At 38.9% G+C, this 19,784-nt stretch overlaps 1 protein-coding gene across 5 annotated transcripts; it reads right to left on the reverse strand.

Moving 5' to 3' along the window:
* Positions 1-342: 342 nt before the first annotated feature.
* LOC128011582 (transcriptional regulator ATRX-like) lies at positions 343-18,376 on the reverse strand. 5 transcript variants are annotated; one of them, XM_052594183.1, is made up of 19 exons: positions 18,193-18,359; positions 17,648-17,766; positions 17,493-17,536; positions 16,201-16,250; positions 15,992-16,113; positions 14,982-15,092; positions 14,117-14,226; positions 13,963-14,030; positions 12,162-12,657; positions 10,422-11,391; positions 10,194-10,257; positions 6,354-6,485; positions 4,979-5,733; positions 3,893-3,978; positions 3,423-3,553; positions 3,177-3,318; positions 2,670-2,767; positions 856-2,368; positions 343-750 (listed from the first exon to the last, which is right to left on the reverse strand). In XM_052594183.1, the coding sequence occupies exons 1-13, from the start codon at positions 18,210-18,212 to the stop codon at positions 5,607-5,609; spliced, it is 2,433 nt and encodes an 810-aa protein (XP_052450143.1). In that variant the 5' UTR covers positions 18,213-18,359; the 3' UTR covers positions 343-750; positions 856-2,368; positions 2,670-2,767; positions 3,177-3,318; positions 3,423-3,553; positions 3,893-3,978; positions 4,979-5,606. The 5 variants fall into 5 exon arrangements, with proteins under 5 accessions (XP_052450143.1, XP_052450114.1, XP_052450104.1 ...); XM_052594154.1 differs by lacking the exons at positions 343-750; positions 856-2,368; positions 2,670-2,767; ... (2 more) ...; positions 3,893-3,978; positions 4,979-5,733 and adding an exon at positions 9,242-9,313 and having other exon boundaries at positions 6,330-6,485; XM_052594144.1 differs by lacking the exons at positions 343-750; positions 856-2,368; positions 2,670-2,767; ... (3 more) ...; positions 4,979-5,733; positions 6,354-6,485 and adding exons at positions 7,093-8,462; positions 9,242-9,313.
* Between the last annotated feature and the right edge of the window lie 1,408 nt (positions 18,377-19,784).

The raw sequence follows: 19,784 nt of genomic DNA on the forward strand, positions 1-19,784 counted from the left end.
AACTGCATATTTTCATACAATGAATATCTAGAAAAAAATAAGATTTCATACCTCTCTGCGTCGAACAGGTGAGCAGGACTGTCACAGATATGAACAAGAGTCAACGCAGTCAGCGCACGTCTATGTCTGGAAAATCTTTGACTGCAACGACGAGTCCATAGTAATCAAGCAAAAGTAATAAGAGAAACAGCGCCCCCTCAGGACACAGTAAGTGTTTTTATTTCTTTATTTCTATTATTTCATTGCAAACACAAAGCAGTTGAACAGAGAAGAGTGCTCATGTCATAACACAGACTGAGGATTTAAATTTTAAACAAAATTATATATATATATATATATATATATATATAGCTAGAAGGTATTCAGGTAGCTAGAAATGCCAAAGGGCCGCTCAGTAAAGTAAGGAATTAGTGTTGTTTTAAGGTTCATATTTCTGACAACAGCAGTTTGCTTTGAGGTCTTAAAATGTGTGCCTGAGCATCATCTTGTGAGTCCATTCAGTTAAAACTACATTCATATTGGTAATATTGAGAGCAATCAAATCAAACACAAACCATGAGGGGGATTGGGTTATGTGTTTGTTTCTGAAATGGAGAAAACCGCATTAGGTTGCTCCAACCGAAATGTGATGTTGAAGTTGTTATAAGTGGCTCCAGCAGCAGAACGTTCGGCAATGCCTTGTCTTACAGGTAATGAAGTTCCTGAAGGAACACAGTTTCGAGAAGCCAGGGCCTGCTGAAGGTGAATGAACTGAGAAGAGAAAGACAGACTGTTAGCACTGCAGTTTGCAGCTCCAGAATTCCTGTTTAATACATTCACAGAATGCTAAATGTTAGTTCAGAGGTGAAACTATACCTGTAGTGCTTGGTTGAGGTTTCGGTGGGTGGGTTAATTGGAGTTCTGTACAGAGGCCTGAAAGAGATAGGTTGAAAGTGTCATGCTGGAATAGAAACTATTCCCACAAAGTTGGAAGCACTGCATTGTCCAAAATGTCTTGGTATGCTGAATAATTAAGATTTTCTCTGGAAGTAAGCAGCCTAACTAAATCCCCGAAAAACAGCCCCATATACTATTTTCCATCCTCTACCAAACTTTACATTTGGCAATGCAGTCAGGCAGGTAACATTCTCCTAGCATCTGCCAAGCAGAGAAGCATAATTTGTCATTGCACAGAAAACATTTCCACTGTTCAGTGGTCCAGTGGCGTTGGGCTTTACACCACTCCACCCAACACTTGGCATTGTACTTAGTGATGTGGGGCTTACATGCAGCTGCATGGCCATGGAAACCCGTTCCATGAAGCTCCCACCCCAAAAAAATTTTTGATTAATTGTTGATTAAAAAAATTGCTGATATTAATGCCAGTGTTTAAATCCTTATGAAATCAGCAGAGCATTGGCACCGCTGCACTCCGCTCTGTGACTTTACAGTGTTTCGCATCGTGCCACACACGTTTATTTAGTGTATAACTGGGGTTCTCAACTCTGGCCCTTGAGGTCCACTTTCCTGCAGTTTAGCTCCAACTCTAATCAAAAACGCCTGAACAAGCTAATCAAGGTCTTCAGAATCACTAGAAAGTTATAGGCAGGTGAGTTTGATCAAGGTTGGAGCTAAACTCTGCAGGAGTTCGGACCTGAGGGTCAGAGTTGAGAACCCCTGGTGTATAAATAAACATTATTTATATTAGTTTATTAGTGAAGTTAAGTGTAAATTGTCTGGTTTGTGATGTGTACCACCTGAGGGCGCTCCATACCACAGTTTAAATCCACTGACCTGAAATTTACAGTTTGTACCTTCTTTTCTGCACGATATTCATCCCAGGCTGTTCTGTGCTCTTCCTTGCTCAGCTCCTCTTCTTCCTAGTGGTCTAACAATGAGTTGTGTTCATGATAACTTACTATATGGACTGGTCCAGAACATAAGACAGAGACTGTTTAGCAACTTGCCACTCATAAATTTTCTTTTCCATCATTCCATACGGCCCCAAAAAAACAAAACAAAACAAACAGCCATATTAAAAACGCAAGATTATAGCTTCCCATATAGTATTTGTTAAAGCTATAAAAATGTATGTGAAAAAACAAAATAAAAACTTCAACAAAAAAAAATTAAGGCATTATTTACTCAATAGTAAAATCTTCCTGAATAGGTTAACAATGACAATTGACTTCTCAGTTCCTCCCAAGTATCTGTCGTTTGTATACCTGGGCTAGAAAATGGTACACACATACAGTTTTTTTCTGCCCAAAGCGATAGACTCTGAAGATGCTCTGGATGAGCATATGACGGATTCCAGCAAGCGTCAAACACCTCAACCAGGTTGATTCCCAGAGACCCCGCGTGAGTGGAGATCAGAAATAACCATCCTCTGACATACAGGAAACAGCAAGGGTCGGGACAAGAAATGCAGACAACTTAAATGTGATGTGGATGTACTTTTTGAGTGTACCTTATTTCTTTAATGTTGTTAAACTCTTGAGCCCATCTCTTGCAAGCACAAGCACTTGTGTTGCCATCCAAAAATGGATAACAATAATCATAATAAAACATAATAATCTTTATTTTTAACCCAGAATTTATTTTCCTGACAATACACACACACACAAACATAACTATGGGAAATTAACAAATTACATTTCTTACATTCTTCTGTATAACTCTTCATTTACCTTTATGTAGACAACATCTATCCCCCCTGGTCTCATCTGCATACACGAGGAAACTCTCATTAAGGTCAAGCGATATCAGAGACTGGATAAACACTAACCTGAGAAAAGCAGACAACATTCATAAAAACCTAACTATGACACTGAACATTGAAACGGCAATCATTTCATCTGCACTACCATTCAAAAGTTTGGGGTTGGAATGTTTTTTCTTTTTATGTTTATGAAAGATGTCTACTATGATCATAAAGGTTGCAATTATTTGATCAAAAATACAGTAAAACAGTAATATTGTGAAATAGTATTACAATTTAAAATAACTGTTTTCTATTTGAATATTTTAAAATGTAATTTATTCTTTTGATGGCAAAGTTTTACTATCCCTTTCTGATCAATCTGAAAGTATGAATTTGTTTTTTAAACATCTTTTGAACGGTAGGTTATATGAACAAAACAACCAATGTAAAGCTTATAAAAACTGCTACTTCTATTCAAGAATGTTTTCCTCACACTTTTTCCTGTAGTTCCTCTGCTCAGCGTAAAATATCAAGTAGCTACTGCAATTTCCCAGAATGCTCCAGCACTTTGGCATCAGCCGCTGTTACAAATGGCAGATACCAGTCGGCAGATGGCCCATTACCCACATCAAATCCTGAACAATAGACAGAGAGAGACACTAAGAATGAGACAGACATAAAGACAAAGAGAGGCAGATTAAAGGAGAGAGAGAGACTGTTTTCCCATCAGCTTCCCCACCAGAAATTTCCACTGTGGCTGTGTTTGTGACATCTGGATTTTGTGGATTTTGATTGGACCCGCTGACCAAGGAGACTGGATCAGTATTTCTCTCTCCATCACCCACTAAACCTTCACTTGTTGCCTCTCTCCTGTGAGACAGACACATTGGAATCATAACCATCAGAGGAAATCTTGTCTTGTGTGGAGGAGACTTAGACTTCTAGCAGATGTCTAGCAGATTGGTTCCACATAACTGTATATTATACATCAAGTATGTTCTGATTGGCTGTGATTGTGTCACGTTATGTAGCAGTCTCACATTTACCAATTACTTCCCAAACAAAATATTATATAATGCTTTAATTAATATTGTTTACAAAGACAAATGTATTTTTGTTCTTCAATTCATAGTTACTCTAGCTTTGAGTAAACATGAGGCACATTAGTGGTACAGGAGATATTCAAACCTGATAAGAAACACAGCATACCATTCAAAATCACTCAGCTTTACAGAATCGATCGCCAAACCTGCACCCAGACCTGTGAAAACAGGAGGAAGCTGTACCTCTTTTCCCTGCATCACACACAGAAATACAGTAATCAGATTTCATGTCATGATGGAAAAAAATCAATTGACTTTTTTTTAAATTAAGTAAGATGTGTATAAGCTATCATTACATTAAGATTTTTAAATCTCCTGCATTTCTGTGTGTACAGTAAAAAGAGTAACTGCAATAACTGATTTATTTTAATTATTAAGTCGCTGGGGTATATTTTTAGCAGTAGCCAAAAACTGTATGGGTCAAAATTATTGATTTTTCTTTTATGCCAAAAATCATTAGGATATTAAGTCAAGGTCATGTTCCATTAAGATATTTGTACATTTCCTACCGTAAATGTATAAAAAAAATATTTTTGGACTAGTAATAAGCATTGCTAAGAATCAATTTGGACAAATTTGAAGGCGATTTTCTCAGTGTTTGGATTTATTTTGCACCCTCAGATTACAGATTTTCAAATAGTTGTATCTCGGCTAAATGTCCGATGCTAACAAACCATGAATCAGTGGAAAGAATATTTATTCAGCTTTCAGACTTTGCATAAATCTCAATTTCGAAAAATTTACACTTAAGACTGGTTTTGTTTTCCAGGATCACATATGTGAAATATTATTTCAATTTAAAAACTCAGTTTCTCAGACACTGAGATGACCTAAAGCAGGTGAGAGGAATTTTTTTTTTCTTTTACAACATACAGACAAAACACAAATGTTTAATTTGGATTAAACACTTCATTAGTAATGAACAATTAAAAAACCTTCCTTCTGCAGAACACACAAAAATATATTTTTGAAAAGTGCAGGTTAACCATTTTGGTGACCACAGCCTTTCATGTATTGACAAAAACAAATTACAAAATCCCCTAAAAAATATTTTGTGTTCCCCTAAATCAGTCATACAGGTTTGGAAAGACATGTGGAAGAGTAAATGATAACATATTTTTAATTTCTTAGTAAACCATCACTTAATTATTTACAAATCGGGAATAGAATATGACACCATGCAGTGCATCACCTCCTGAGTCTGCGTCTTCTTGTTCTCTCCTCTCAATTTCCAATCTCTGCTTTTCTCTCTCTGCTAATCTCCTCTTCTTTCACAGCCCTCTGTGTCTCCTGGGCCAGCTGATCCACCTCCAGAAGCGGTCTGATCTGCCTCCGCCCTAAAGGAGTGCCCCCCCAAATGCTCCTCTGTGGTTGGAGAGACATAATTCTCAACATTATATCCCCCAAAATAAAAAAAAACACCTATGGTGTAAAAGGATATACAAACACACACATTAGCAGTGGTGTTCTTGTCAGGTGTGTGCAATGAAACTCATCATTATGAGTTGGCTACTGGGACCTACAAAATAAATAGTCTTAAAAAATAATCCTCTCTTATTTAGGCTTATTAGTAGGTAGCAATTGAAAATTAGTTATTTTGTGAGTGTATAATGTCCAGGGCACATTGCAGTTGATTAATAAACTGTGATGAAATGAGCTTTACCCCATTTCCTCACACTCATCATACATGCTGCTCGATACGCTCGTTTCATCACTGCGATAAATACAAAACAGTAGAATCATCACATAGGTACTATTATTTGAAGAGTAAAAAAATTACATAAATACATATAATCAATGAACTTTGAGATTTTACATACTTATGACTCACCAGTAACATTGTTTCTGCTCTCTGATAACGTAAGACCATGTCGCAGGAATCGGTACTGGTGCCATGACCCTGACTGTGACCCACTGCAATCTGAGCCATCGTTAGCTTCAGAGAAACTGTTCTCATGTAACAGTAAAACTACATGAACACTACACTGTCTAAAAACATTTTCATCTATAGAACTAATCTGCTGCACATTGTTATTAAAAAAACATATTTTTAAAATGCATTTTTAAGTTACAACACAAAAGTAACTTAAAACTACAAAAAACATTCTGTACTTGTACAACTTTCAGAGGCTGGGTATGCTGTTGTTCATTAGAAATGGCATATACCGTATTTTCCGGACTATAAGTCGGAAAAAAATGTTTTTTCATAGTTTGGCTGGTCCTGCAACTTATTTATCAAAATTAATTTGACATGAAGCAAGAGAAATGAGAGAGAAAACATTACCGTCTACAGCCGCGAGAGGGCGCTCTATGCTGCTCAGTGTAGACTACTGGAGCACTGAACAGCATAGAGCGCCCTCTCGCGGCTGTAGATGGTAATGTTTTCTCCTGGTTCTTGGTTCTAAATAAATGCGACTTATGTTTTTTTCCCCTCATCATGGCGAATTTTTGAACTGATGCAACTTATACTCAGGTGCGATTTATAGTCCAAAAAATACGGTATATTGAATTACAGGATTTACAAAAGTCTAATCCCCTTGGTTCCAGTGGTGATGACCATCGATCACCTTCCTCTTCTGTTGTCTGTGATGTTGTGCTCTTCTCTCATGCTCTCTGATTGCTCATTGGAGCTGGCGTCGGGCTCAGAAGCAGAGGAGAGATTAGCTCTGATCTGAGCCAGCAGAATCTGCCTCGCAATTCTTTATAGAATAAGTGATGGGATGAGGCAGAAATGACAGAACAGAGAAAGGGGATGAAGAGAAAAGAGAGGACAAAGTGTGAGATGGGTAACAGATGGATTCAGATTTAACAACTCATCTTTCTCTTACCGCTTTCAAAATAATTTCTTAAAATTATTACTATTAAACTATTAATTTTGGTACGATGAAACAACTCAGAAGAACAGAGGTCATTTTAATTGTAATTAATTTAAATTGTAATTCTAATTTACATGTAAACCATGAATGTAAATAATATTACATTTATAAAAACACAAATATTTATCAGAAAAACATCGATTAAAATAAAAGGTTATTGGACAGTGTAGAAGATCCAATAGACAATTTAGTGGTGTTAATTTAGCTAATTCATATAAAAAAGCACCCTTATAACGGAGTAAAATGTAAGAAGGCAGACAAGAAAAGTAGAAAAGACCTTTTTACAAAGAGGCAGATATTAACTTAACACCTTGGAATATAACAAACTAAATGCACCCACACAAAATAAATAAAAAATATACACTATAAATATATGTGTCTAATTTATAAATATATGACATATACACACACACACAAAATGCAGAGGCTGTTGTGACTGGGGTATTCATTTTTTATTAAAACTACAATTCTTGTACAGTTATTGTTATCATTTACTCTTCCTCTAACATAGTTATTTACATTACCTCTTCTGAGATGCAAAGTAATGCACGCTGCTTTTTGATGAAAAAGTGTCCGTGTAAAACGTTTCATAAAACAAAGACAATAAATACTTCCGAACAAAGAACATTAGCATGCAATAAATACTGGAGCTTCAGGGTTTTTGAAATGAGAGGATTCCACAAGAAAAGTAAATAAATGGAAAACAAACAGAAAAGGACACTTTTAAAGATGGGTGAAAAATGGCAGGGGTTAATCTATTATTGGAAACATGATAATTAAGGTTAGGCAGGGTTCCCACTCTGTCCAAGACAGTACTTTCCATTTCTTCAAGGCATTTTATCTGACCAGCATCTCTAAAATGTAAGAAATACATCTGTGGTCTGCTATTGTTTGCCACAGAATAAGTTGACTCGTCCATTGGTTTTTAAAAATGAAAAAAGCACAGCACTTACAATGGAAGTCTAAAAGGCATGAGCTTTTAAAAACATGAATGCAGATTTGATTTTCCATGAATTCTCCAGTAAAAATGTTTGTTATTGTTATTGTAAAGTTCGAGGTTCAGTGATTGATTGAGCTTCTACACACTTAACAAACACAAAAGATATTAACCGATAGCACCCATCTCATGCTAAGTAATGTGTAAGTGTCGTGGTTACAGAGTCAAGTCATTTTCTGTGGTAATAGACTGCAGGCCACAGATTCTGATTCTGCTGTATTTAACCAAGAATATTATTTTAATTAAAGATGAAAAGAAATTACAGGTGATATACCATTGAGGTATTTTAGTTATTGGAATGGTTCTTAATGCACAGCTAACGTGAACTAGATGTTCATTTGTGTGACCAGAGAAGCTCCCGGATGATTCAAACTGCCCACTCAAATAGGCTAAATAACTAACCTTTGGGAAATAATAATAATGTTTTGCAATAGGTTTGATATCAACATCACTTGATATCAGTGAGCGATATCTGACAGAAATGACAGTGATTGTGCAGACTATGACGAGTACCTGCTCATGACAATTCACAAGCAGTCACAAATGATAAAACAAAACGATATGATTCTGCAAAGTCATTCATGACAGAATACATAAAAACCACGTCCTGATCAGTCTGAGGATTTCTTCACTTTACGAAAAAGTTGACAATACGGTGAACAAGTTTGATTAAAAGGTTACAGCAAACACATTTTTTCGAGGACATTTAAGTACATTTCCCATGACATATCCATTACTGGAAAATCGCATTACAAAATTCAAGGTGTTCCAGGTTTTCCAGGATGTGTGGGAACCCTGTGAAGCTACAGAAAAAGAGATGAAATGGGGGGGAAAAAAACAACAAGAGAAAGAATAAATAAGTGTTTATTGCCTCTCCATAAGAACCATGCAAAAAACACACAGAAATCTCCCATGTGAGAGTGAAGACTACACTCTTCGTCCTCAAACACACAGTGCTTTTAACTGACTACACAAACTCTTACAGACTGCATGTTGAGCCTCAACGAGCATCATCTCTGCCACCTGCTGCTCCACCATTAACATTCTAACACAAACTGAAACCAGGTCCACCAAAGCAAACATTGGGAACTTAAAGTCTGACTTAAATGTACATGCATCATAACTCTGGGCCATGGCTCCAATCTAAGCTACCATTTTGAACCACCAACTCAAAAAACTTCATGAGGAGTCAAGTTTCCCTTTCTCTCACATTTCCAATCCCTGTCATCCATCAACTTCTGCTAAAACATGATGAACTTCTTGCCAATTTCTTGCCAATTCACGAAGGCATATATGCCGTGCAAATGATTTGAAAATGAAATACTAATAAAACCTATTTTTAAAAAATTCATAACGCACAAAAACTAACTTTAAAAAACTTCAGCTTAAGCGCCTTAAACATAGAAAATTTGGCTATTGAAGAATCAATGTCCTGAAAAAAGAACAAATATAACTGCGTTCAACACAAACGCTAATATACTGTACAAATGTACCCCTATCTGACTAAGAAAATTTTGTTCACTCGAATTCCAACAATAATGACATTTCACTGCCAATAACAAAAATATTACTTTACACCTACCGTTAGCAAACCACACAGCCTTGGTCCTGACTGACCGAAAACATTACAGCATGAGAACCCGGAAGCTGAGCCCTAAAACACAAACACACACAAGAAGTTGTCTGTCTTACTGAACACAGGATCCATCAGATCCGAGCGAAGAGGTTTAGTCTCGTTCTACTCTCTTAATAGCTTTATTAGCAGCACAGACAGTAAAGAGGAGAGTGTGGCTTTGAGGAATACTGCCAAAGACATGCATCTGTGTCAGTGATGCAAAACTCAAACACAGGAGCTTCTCCAGAGTTGATTCACTGACTTCCATTAGACTGTGAGGTCTCAGAGCTTCCCCACTGATGGGCGGTGTGTGCCTATGGTTACAGATTCTCTCTACTGCGTGTGGAAGAAACTGTGGGGAAATAAAAATCGGACAGTGTTGGTCGAGCAAAAAAAGCGTGTTTGAGTGAGACACATGTTCAAAAGTACTGTCTAGTGGGGGTGCATGTGGATGTTTGGGATGTGTGCATGCGTTTAAACTAGGGGTGCTCCGATCACGATCGGCCGATCGTTATGCGCATCTCGTCAGTAAAGCCGGTTCTCTAATCAGCGGTTAATTCCATCAGGTGCGTGATTTCACATAGAGCAGCTGTTACTACACAGAGCCGTTGTTAATAGAGAAGATGCACAAATCACGTTAATTTTCAGCGTTTTTTGGCGCATCTTCTCAGTTAACAACGGCTCTGTGTAGTAACAGCTGCTCTATGTGAAATCACGCACCTGATGGAATGAACGGCTGATTAGAGAACCGGCTTTACGAGATGCGAAAAGCGATCGGCCGATCGTGATCGGAGCACCCATAGTTTAAACAAGGTTTGAATCAAAGCTTTCGCTGGAGTGCGTTTGGGACAGCCGAAGTCCAGTGGAGAAGGCCTGTGATGGGAAAGTGTGTGTGGCCCTGATGTAGACTGAATCGTACCTATTTTCTAAATCATCGTCCTCCACGGATAAAGACGGCCCCGGCTGGATGTCCATCTCATCACCTAGAGACAGACGGAGAGATTTAATTATTAAAATAAAAAAAATAACACACCCATTTTTGGAACTGATTGGACAAAAATGATACGTTTACTTTGTAATAACGTTTTCCTGGTCTTTCTAAATAAAGACAATAAGTCTCAGTTTTGACTTATTCCATCAAACTCACCAGAAGACTGCTGGAAATTTCCAGAGCCCAGCAATGTGACGCCCTCTGTCAGCGGTTTGATCCTCTGATCGTCAGAGTCACTGCTCTGCCCACTCTCCAGTTCCTGTCCTCCCACCTCACTCGATGAACTCCCACTCGGTCCCGACATCCTGGCAACTTTGTGGGCTCTTCCCCTGGTCATTCTGACCATTGACCCCTGGTCCTGGGAGCCCCTCGTTGAAGACGCAGAAGAGGATGATGAGGATGATGAAGACCTCTCTTTGAGATTCCGCTTACGAGAGCCTCTGTCCGGAGGTGTGGTTTTTACCAGTCCAAAGAGACACTGCTTTCTGACATGCTGGCTTACTTCATCCCCATCCCAACTGCTACCTGCCATGGCAAACAGTGAGGAAGAGTCTTCACTGTTTGTCATGGCAGCAGCGCTCTGGAGCAGCACTTCAGGCACCTCGTCAGAATCAGAGTCATCCTCAGCTAAACCAGCGTGCTCAGCTGTGGTGCTGGGGTTCGTCAGCCGCCGACGTGGTGTGGTTTTCACACGTGGAGAACGTTTATTCTCCTCTGATAAAGACAAACCTTTTTGCTCAGTCTGGTCCTCTTTCTCCTCCTCATCATCATCTTCCTCTTCCTCCTCGTCATTAACACAATAATTTTCCACATCTTCTCCTCTCTCAGCCATTCCCTCTGTTTCCATCCCCTTTTCTATCTCCACCACTGTCCCTCTTTGTTCCTGTGCTCCATCTGTCACTCCTCTCTTTATCTTTTGTCTGTCAGGTGATGAATGAATGGACAGACACGCACTGCTGATGGGTTGTGGACTAACCGGTACAGGAGTGAGTTTAACCACCAGCTTTTTAGTGAGTCCTGGGCTCTGTGATGACATTCCCCTTTTCTGTCTTCCTTTTCCTTTTGGCTTATGCCTATCAACTCCACAGGCACGTTTGAACCCAGTTAGCTCATGGTCTAGGGATTCCTGCAATTATGAATTAACATTGCTGTAATACATTAATTTGAACAAACTGAAAATAAAATAATAATAATTGTATCTGAGTCCCCACAACAACATTTAACAGAACAACAACAAAGTCTTTAACTGTGATAATAAAAACTGTTTTCTGAGTACCAAATGAAGATATAAAAATTATTTCTAAAGTATTATGCGACACTGAAGTAATGGGTGTTGATAATTTAGCTTTGCCATCACAGGAATAAATTATACTTAAATTATGCAGTTGTCTAAAAAACTATTTTAATATTTTACAATATTGCGTTCACTGTGTTTTTTTTTTTCAAAATAAATACAGCCTTGGTGAGCTTAAGAGACATTATTATTATTATAATCACTGTATAAAATATATAGTTGTGCAGGCTCATTTTCCTATTTTTACACTTTATTACCTACATTCTGTTGAAGTTCATTTTTAAACACTAATATTTATGTATTTTTTAATAACACTTTTAAATGCAATTATTTACCAAATCTCAAAATGAATAACTGTTTATCATACTGTGCACTGTAATGTTAAGATGCCTAAATTCAGTTTACTAGCATTTAAAATTATTAATTTTAGTTTGTAATTTATTAAAACCAAATTTACATTTATTGGTTATTGTTCTTATCAAAATAATAAATACTGTCTAATAATAATTTGTGCATCTCGACTTAAAATTGAATGGTTCGTAAAAGCACTCATCATTCTTAATGGTTTAACTGGTGAAAATGTGGTTTTAGACTGAAATTACCTGTAATGCACTGTTGGCAGCTTGCAGATCATCCAGCACAGTGCGGAACATCCTTAGCTGCCCAATTCTCTCTTCTTGGTTTCCTCGTTCCTCTCTTTCACTTTGAACGACTTCCTTGAAGGAATAGCTCAGAGCTGTGGAAAGATCTACAAACCGCTGCATTTGCTGGTAAAGGCCTGCAGTGGGCTCTGGCCCACCTCCTGTCCCCATCAAATAGGCCGCACCACGTCCACCTTTATTAGCCTTCCCCCGGACCGAGTTCGGCTCAGTACGGGAGGCTCGTTTCTGAGCCTGCTCTAGACTCTCTAGAACGGAATCGCAGGCCAAAACCAGCTCCACCAATGGCTCGGGACTGCACACATAACAGTACCACTTCCTCTCCTCCTCCAGGATTGTGGACAACTCCTTCCTCCCCAGGTTACGCAGAACACATTTCTTACAGAAGGCATTACTGCAGTAATCACAGCCAATCAGACTGCCTCCCTCTGCACACCACCTGAATGAACAGGGAGTTACAGCACTTAATTGACGGACCACCAAAAAAAGTGGACACAAAGTAGACCTATCAGACACATTCCACCAATATGTATCCATGATCTTTTCAGTGACTTTGAGATTGCCATTTTCAGCAGTGAATCTTTTGAAAACTGTTTAAAAATTAAATTTCTCCCAAAAATTAAAACAAAAAAATATTTAGCAAAGAGAAAACAATGCCTATTTTAAGATTTTTTACGTGGCGTTTTAATTATGATTACATTCGATTTCATTTAATTTTGAAAGCAAATTCGTTTAATAAGAAAAAAGGATCAACCAAGTATACATGTTGGCATTTATGACATTGCATTAAATTTATGCTGATTAAGAAAAAAATAATGCCGTAATATATAAATTCATAAATCAAACATTTCTTTGTGATATTCACAAACAAACTTGTTTGGTCACGGCACATGCTAATAAGATCTATTGATTTTATATTTTTAAATCTGCTACATAAAATTTTCTCTAGACAAAAGTAAGAAAAGCATCACAACAACACTCTTTCATGTACATCCTTTGTATGTGGACACCATTTATACATTAACCACATTCACTTCATTGAAATTCATACATACACAGGAACGTAAATTGTGTATAAAAATATTTATAAATAAAAAGTTGGTTCATATTAAGAGATTTCTTTTATTTGCGTAACTTGTTTGATTTGGGGTTTGTTTTAAAATTTCGATTTAGTTTTTTTATATTTCAGGATCGCAAAGAAATGTGCAGCAATAGCCTAATAAAACAATACCTTTTTTATTTACTGTATAATGTCTTTGATCACATTTTGGTAAAAAAAAAAAATTATAATAAAAAAATAAAAATAAAAAAAAAAGAGAGAGAAATTCGAATCGTGAAATCTAAATTGTGAATCGAATCGTGAGTTACGGCCGGGACACACCAAGCTGATGGCAAGCAATGGTCAGGCTAGTTTGTTTGGTGTTCCACTCATCAGCTCACGTTGAGCTCATGTCAGTGGCAGTTTGCCCGATTCAACATGTTGTATCAGCACTGAGAACGTCGGCACAAGTGAGAGCTCTGATTTTGATGTTCAGTTTAGCAAACGAGTCAGTGACCGAGAATTAAAGCAAGAGTGAGGAAAACATGCGTGTAAATGAAGGTGGTACAGACAGAAGGCTGTTTAAATGTTACATGATCTTTCCCAATCATTCTAATACACAAATGTTTTTATAACATCATGAGCCACTTTTATTATAATATATGAAACAATGCTTGGCTTCCCTTCATCATCCCACCCATTTACCTGCATTGCTCGTCCATCCCTTCTGAATCTTTGCTGATGTCATCACTCATATAATACTTAAAACAACTCTACAAGGAAGCAAACAGATCCATATAAAATTCAATCAAACATGCAAGCAAAAAAAACAACAAAACACAAATTCACATATACATACCTTGCAGATGAGGACTTTGAGCATAGGATGCATGTAGACTGAGTCACGCTGGAAATGATTCACCTGCTGACCACACGCTGTGCAGTTTACCCTCTCCATCTCATATCCTCCTAACACACACAAACACAAATGAGTAGCCCTATACCTTGACACACACACAGCTAAGAGTGTTATTCCACTCTCCAGCTGCAATGTGAAGGTTACACACTGCTGTTAATGGAGATACACAGAGAACTTTCTGAATTCTCTATTGTGAGAGAAACTATTACGTAGAAGACTGGGACACAGAATTTAAAGGTTAGCTGATAAGCCCTTTCTGGATACTGAATTCTTTCATTCTTGCTACAAACTTTAAAGACTGGATGATTGGGGGAACATCTCAGATGGGATGTGAGGTGGCCCTTAATTTTTTTTATAATTAAGTTGCATCACCATCAGTTAGAAATTTGAATTAAATAAAAGGAAATTTTATTCAAAGATGGGGTGGGCAATTAGACCAAAATTTTTTTTCATAATGCATGCAGATTTATTTCTTTTTGTCTTTTGTTGTTAGATTAACAGACAGAGAGTAGGTATATTAGACTTAACATAGATCTATCCAAATTCTTTTACAACTGTTTATGTTCACCTAAGACACAACAGACTCTTTATGTAAATTCTTGCCAAGACAGACATTTAAACATTATTCTCTGTGTATCGGATCATAATAAGCCACAAATAAGAACTAAATTCAGGATCACATGCTGTCTGAGAGTGGGCTTTCTGTGCATGCTTCAACATCACTATCAATACACATTATATAATTCTCACAATTTATCATATCAACCAGCTCTAATCAAAGTCAAACTTTATGCTTATCTCTTACCTCTGCGTCTGTCGCCACTGTCCCTGTAAATGCGCCTGCTGCGGAATTCTGGACCACGGAAATCATCACGTGCTTCATTACCCACCGGCTCCGGCAGCACAAACACAGTTCCTATGTCAGATATTAAAGGGGTTCAATGTATTCGATATCAGAAACCATAGCACAAGAACTTCACCACATTGGCATGATCATCTGATTCGGTCAAAAGAATGAAAGAATGGTAGTGATACCAGTGATGGAGGACTCGAGTCCGACAACACACTCACTGACGTCACTCACTTTACTTTTTTCCAAAGCGTTCGGGCACTTGCGGGAAAGGATGAAGCTGATTTGTTAGTTCTTGTCACATGACCCGCGGTGCGCTTACGGCATTCTGAAAAGTTTAGATGTTTTTTAACTCAATGCGGTGCGGACGCACCTGGATGCTGCCGTTAATGCGCGCATACGCTTCCATTATGAGCGTGCATACCGTGCGCCTACAGTACATTGGACATAACGAACTTGAGCGTGCAAAAGACGCGATATTTGAACGGCCCTTATACGTTGCTTTATGACCATGCGCGTGCCGACACACACACATTCACTTGAAAACATACAAACGCACTCACGCTAAATCACTCGGTCACTCACACACAAATGCTCTCTCTCTCTCTCTCTCTCACACACACACACTCACACTCATTGTAATATATTTTTTTCGCCGAGTGTATTTCTGTAATACAGTGTTAAAGGATTAATTCACACAAAAATGAAAATTTCCTAATCATTTACTTTTTCATATAATGGACTTCAATGCCTACCAACTCAGTTGGTTGCTATTGTTTCCTCAAAAAAAAAAAATTCCAATTGGGGACTCAAGACTCGACTCGGACTCTGGTAATGGTGACTCGACTTGGACTCAACTCGGACTCTTCTTTCGTGACTCAGACTTGGACTCGGACTCGAACACTGACACTCGAGACTCGACTCGGACTCGCCAGTGGTGACTCGACTACAACACTGAGTGGTACCTTTGGGTAGGAAGTTGGTGTCTGTTTCGCTGGAGTGGACAGACAGTCCATCTTCTGCTCCACTCTCAGACGAAGTGTCTGACTCGTTCATCCCGCTGTGCTTGGTGACAACAGCTGGTTTCCTGTAAATGTAATGATTTACAAATGAGGTCATTCTGTAAGCACACAAAAAAGCTTCCAGATCCATCTCATCGTTATTTGAGTCAAACCTTCTTGAACGAGATGATGACAACATTCCCACTTCTGAGGGGCCACTGGACTGAAATGAAAAGACAGAATTTTAAACAAACAAATCCCTCAAAATCTGATCAATAGAGCAAAAAGTCAAATAAAAATATTAATTTCTACTATACTCACTAGCCCACTTTTAGAGCATAATGTGTTTATACTCCCATTCTTGCACTGTTACCAGCTTTCCGAACTTTCCAAACTTTATATTTTAAATAAATACTAAATGAGTGGTCAGTAACTTAGTAGTGGTAACATTTAAGTCATGCAACCATGGTGTAATTCATTTATAGCTTTTTTTTTTTCTTATTTCGCCTCTGCAGATTACATTTTGTCTTCAAAATTCATAAAAGTTGTTAATTTGTGAAGATTGTCTTGATGAGGGAAAGATTTTGTTGGTCACAGAGCTTATTTTTTATGCCATTTTTCAAAACCCAGTGGAAAATGTTTTTTTTTTTTTTAATAAAGGATCTAGGTGATGCTAACTTCTGGGTTGAACTGTTTTTATACAGTCTATGGTTGAAGTCTATGGGGAAGTCGTGGCCTAATGGTTAGAGGGTTGGACTCCCAATCGAAGGGTTGTGAGTTCTAGTCTCGGGCCGGACGGAATTGTGGGTGGGGGGAGTGCATGAACAGCTCTTTCTCCACCTTCAATACCATGAGTTAGGTGCCCTTGAGCAAGGCATCGAACCCCCAACTGCTCCCCGGGCGCCGCAGCATAAATGGCTGCCCACTGCTCCGGGTGTGTGCTCACAGTGTGTGTGTGTGTTCACTGCTCTGTGTGTGTGCATTTCGGATGGGTTAAATGCAGAGCACAAATTCTGAGTATGGGCCACCATACTTGGCTGAATGTCACTTCACTTTCACTTTTTGGGGGAAGTCGTGGCCTAATGGTTAGAGGGTTGGACTCCCAATCGAAGGGTTGTGAGTTCTAGTCTCGGGCTGGACGGAATTGTGGGTGGGGGGAGTGCATGTACAGTTCTCTCTCCACCTTCAATACCATGACTTAGGTGCCCTTGAGCAAGGCATCGAACCCCCAACTGCTCCCCGGGCGCCGCAGCATAAATGGCTGCCCACTGCTCCGGGTGTGTACTCACAGTGTGTGTGTTCACTGCTCTGTGTGTGTGCATTTCGGATGGGTTAAATGCAGAGCACAAATTCTGAGTATGGGTCACCATACTTGGCTGAATGTCACTTCACTTCACTTTCACTTTCAACTACAAAAAATATCATCATAAAACATCATCCCTGCCGCACTCTAAACTATCTCTACCTGGGCGTGAGCCTGCTGCTCCAAGTATTCTTTGGCCATGGTTCCTGTAAATCAGAAATAACAAATTTAACAAATTATTCCATTAATGATCTTATTTTGGGTTCCGTTACTGATGTGACTGTAATTACTGTATTTCTCTTCCATAATGTACTCACCATTCCAGTGTCCGGGTAAAGTAGGTTCAGTCTGGTCTTCCGTGGCTACTGCCAAGTACTCATGGAGCTTCCCGATCAGCTCACCCAGCTTTCTGCCTCCACAGGCAACCGGCCCGGGTCTGCAAAGACAAGACACAACTAATTTCCATGTCAAATGCCTCCTACTGTAATCCCTCAAGATGCATTAAAAATAATAGCCAGCCTTTAATAAACCTACAAAACAAAACTGAACACAAAAAGCACAGACGGTTCCACACGGAGGCTTCAGTCTGACAGGAATTTGAGGCTTCAATTTATTATGAATCAAACAGGGTTCATGAATCTTTTCCTGAGTTCAGCACCGGCTCTTTGTTTAGCTGGTACGTTACTGATAAAGTAATAAACTGTGAAGTCAAAACGCAAAAACTAACATTACTTTAGATACGAAATATTACGCATACATTTTGTTCAAACAGCGACTAGATTTAAAAGATTTATTGTCGATCAAATATTAACAAACCCCACATCTTGTACGTTAGTAAGAAAAAAAAAACGGGACGCCTCACCTGAGGACTTCGGTAGACATCTCCTCCTCGCGCGCGACACTTCAACACATCCGAGCCTTCTGCACAATCAACAGCAGCGACGTGTCTCGGTTATTGACATAAAACTCATATTTGGTGAACCGCAAAAACTCAACCAGTTTCACCCGCCATCTTCCCAGTAGAACTAGCAACAGGAAGCTTAAAATGGCGCACCGGAAACTGCGTCCTGTCCGTGACGGATGTAAAATGATGGCGTCATTACTTCATCGTATTCGTCATACTGAAGAAAAGACTGCTGCTGGGAAACATGTCAGCTTTACTTGGTTAAAGCTAGATTACATCAATATTGTGTAATTTTTGTCACGCTGAACAACATTAATTACTGTATTTGAATTATTGCATGGTTAAATTCCGCGTGAACTAGAAGTTGCTGCCGACTTTATTGTATTGTGATGACGAAGCTGAAACCGAATAGAGGCTCGTTTCAGATGAGAACAATCACATATTTGATACAGGGATTGCACTTGTCATGGTGTTTGTGAATATCCATGCATAATTTAAATACTAAATCACATGACATCAGAATTTTTTTTTTTTAAAGAGAACGCAACATCATGGTTGTTTGATATGATCATTAAGCTGTGTCTTCAGCAAGTCGTTCCTATCGTGCTTTTGGTCAGCGCAGCTGGGGGAGAGCAACTGCGCTCGACTGCACAGCTGACCCGCTGTTGAGAGAGATTTCAGTTATACATCAGCGTGACATCAGAGAAAGCCGGACTGCCCTCCAACACATTTTTAACCATAGACAGTAAAAGAAATGGAGACAGCGACCCCATTGGATTCAACGGAGACAAGTGAAGTCAATTAGAAGCACGCACTTCCTGGTAGATGTCACGTGAGTAACCTGTCTGACAATTGTAAGTCTTCTAATCGCTGTGCCAAGAGAAATCTGAATCACCCACTGAATCTTGAAGACTTTGTTGAACAATTTTGTCCCATTGCTTCTATGGACTCTCTATGGGCTTCTCCCTCGACTTCATGCCTCCACGTTCCCCCGATAGCTTCATAGACAGTAAAAGATTGCCTGCGAGCTTCTCCTCCTGTCCATACAGTAATTTCTCTACTGTGTGACAGAGAGTTGCAGGTTATGACGCAATCGTTAGCCTATTTTTACAAAAACTGCTTCTACGGGGCCACAACATAAGATACAAGGTAATAGGGCCTTTTATATATTTTTGTGTTTCTTTAGAAATAATGAATGGACAAATGGAGTCTTTAAATGCCTCAGATGTAAAGTTATTCGCTGTCAAAGTGACGCCAAAATGAATGGGAGTCAATGGAATGCTAACAGCAGTTGGGGGTCCGCTAGCCAATGGCGGCGCCCAGGGATGCTTCAGTAAAATATGAAACACTGCCCCCCTGTTTTTAACCGACATGCATCTTGTAGTGATCTGTTCTGTGCAGATTTTGCTCATCTCAAACAAACTTTCCCAGGTAGCCAGTGCAATCAGCGCAATGCCAGTGGTTTTGGCCCAGTTTCAGTAACTAGACTTGGGCCAGTATTGGCTAAGTGTTTCATTTCTCGTCTGTGTGATTGTGATAGTTTTAGCAGC

This window comes from Carassius gibelio, chromosome A5, assembly GCF_023724105.1.
Source record: "Carassius gibelio isolate Cgi1373 ecotype wild population from Czech Republic chromosome A5, carGib1.2-hapl.c, whole genome shotgun sequence".
NCBI classification, from domain to species: domain Eukaryota; kingdom Metazoa; phylum Chordata; class Actinopteri; order Cypriniformes; family Cyprinidae; genus Carassius; species Carassius gibelio.

Bases quoted from the DNA above. Each gene is read 5' to 3' on its own strand.
- LOC128011582 (XM_052594183.1), bottom strand. From the start codon at position 18,212: ATGTCTACCGAAGTCCTCAG. The intron at 16,251-17,492 runs GTAGAGATAGTT...TTTTCATTTCAG, and splicing joins AGCAGCAGGCTCACGCCCAG to TCCAGTGGCCCCTCAGAAGT. The intron at 15,093-15,991 runs GTACCACTCAGT...TATCTGACATAG, and splicing joins CACCAACTTCCTACCCAAAG to GAACTGTGTTTGTGCTGCCG.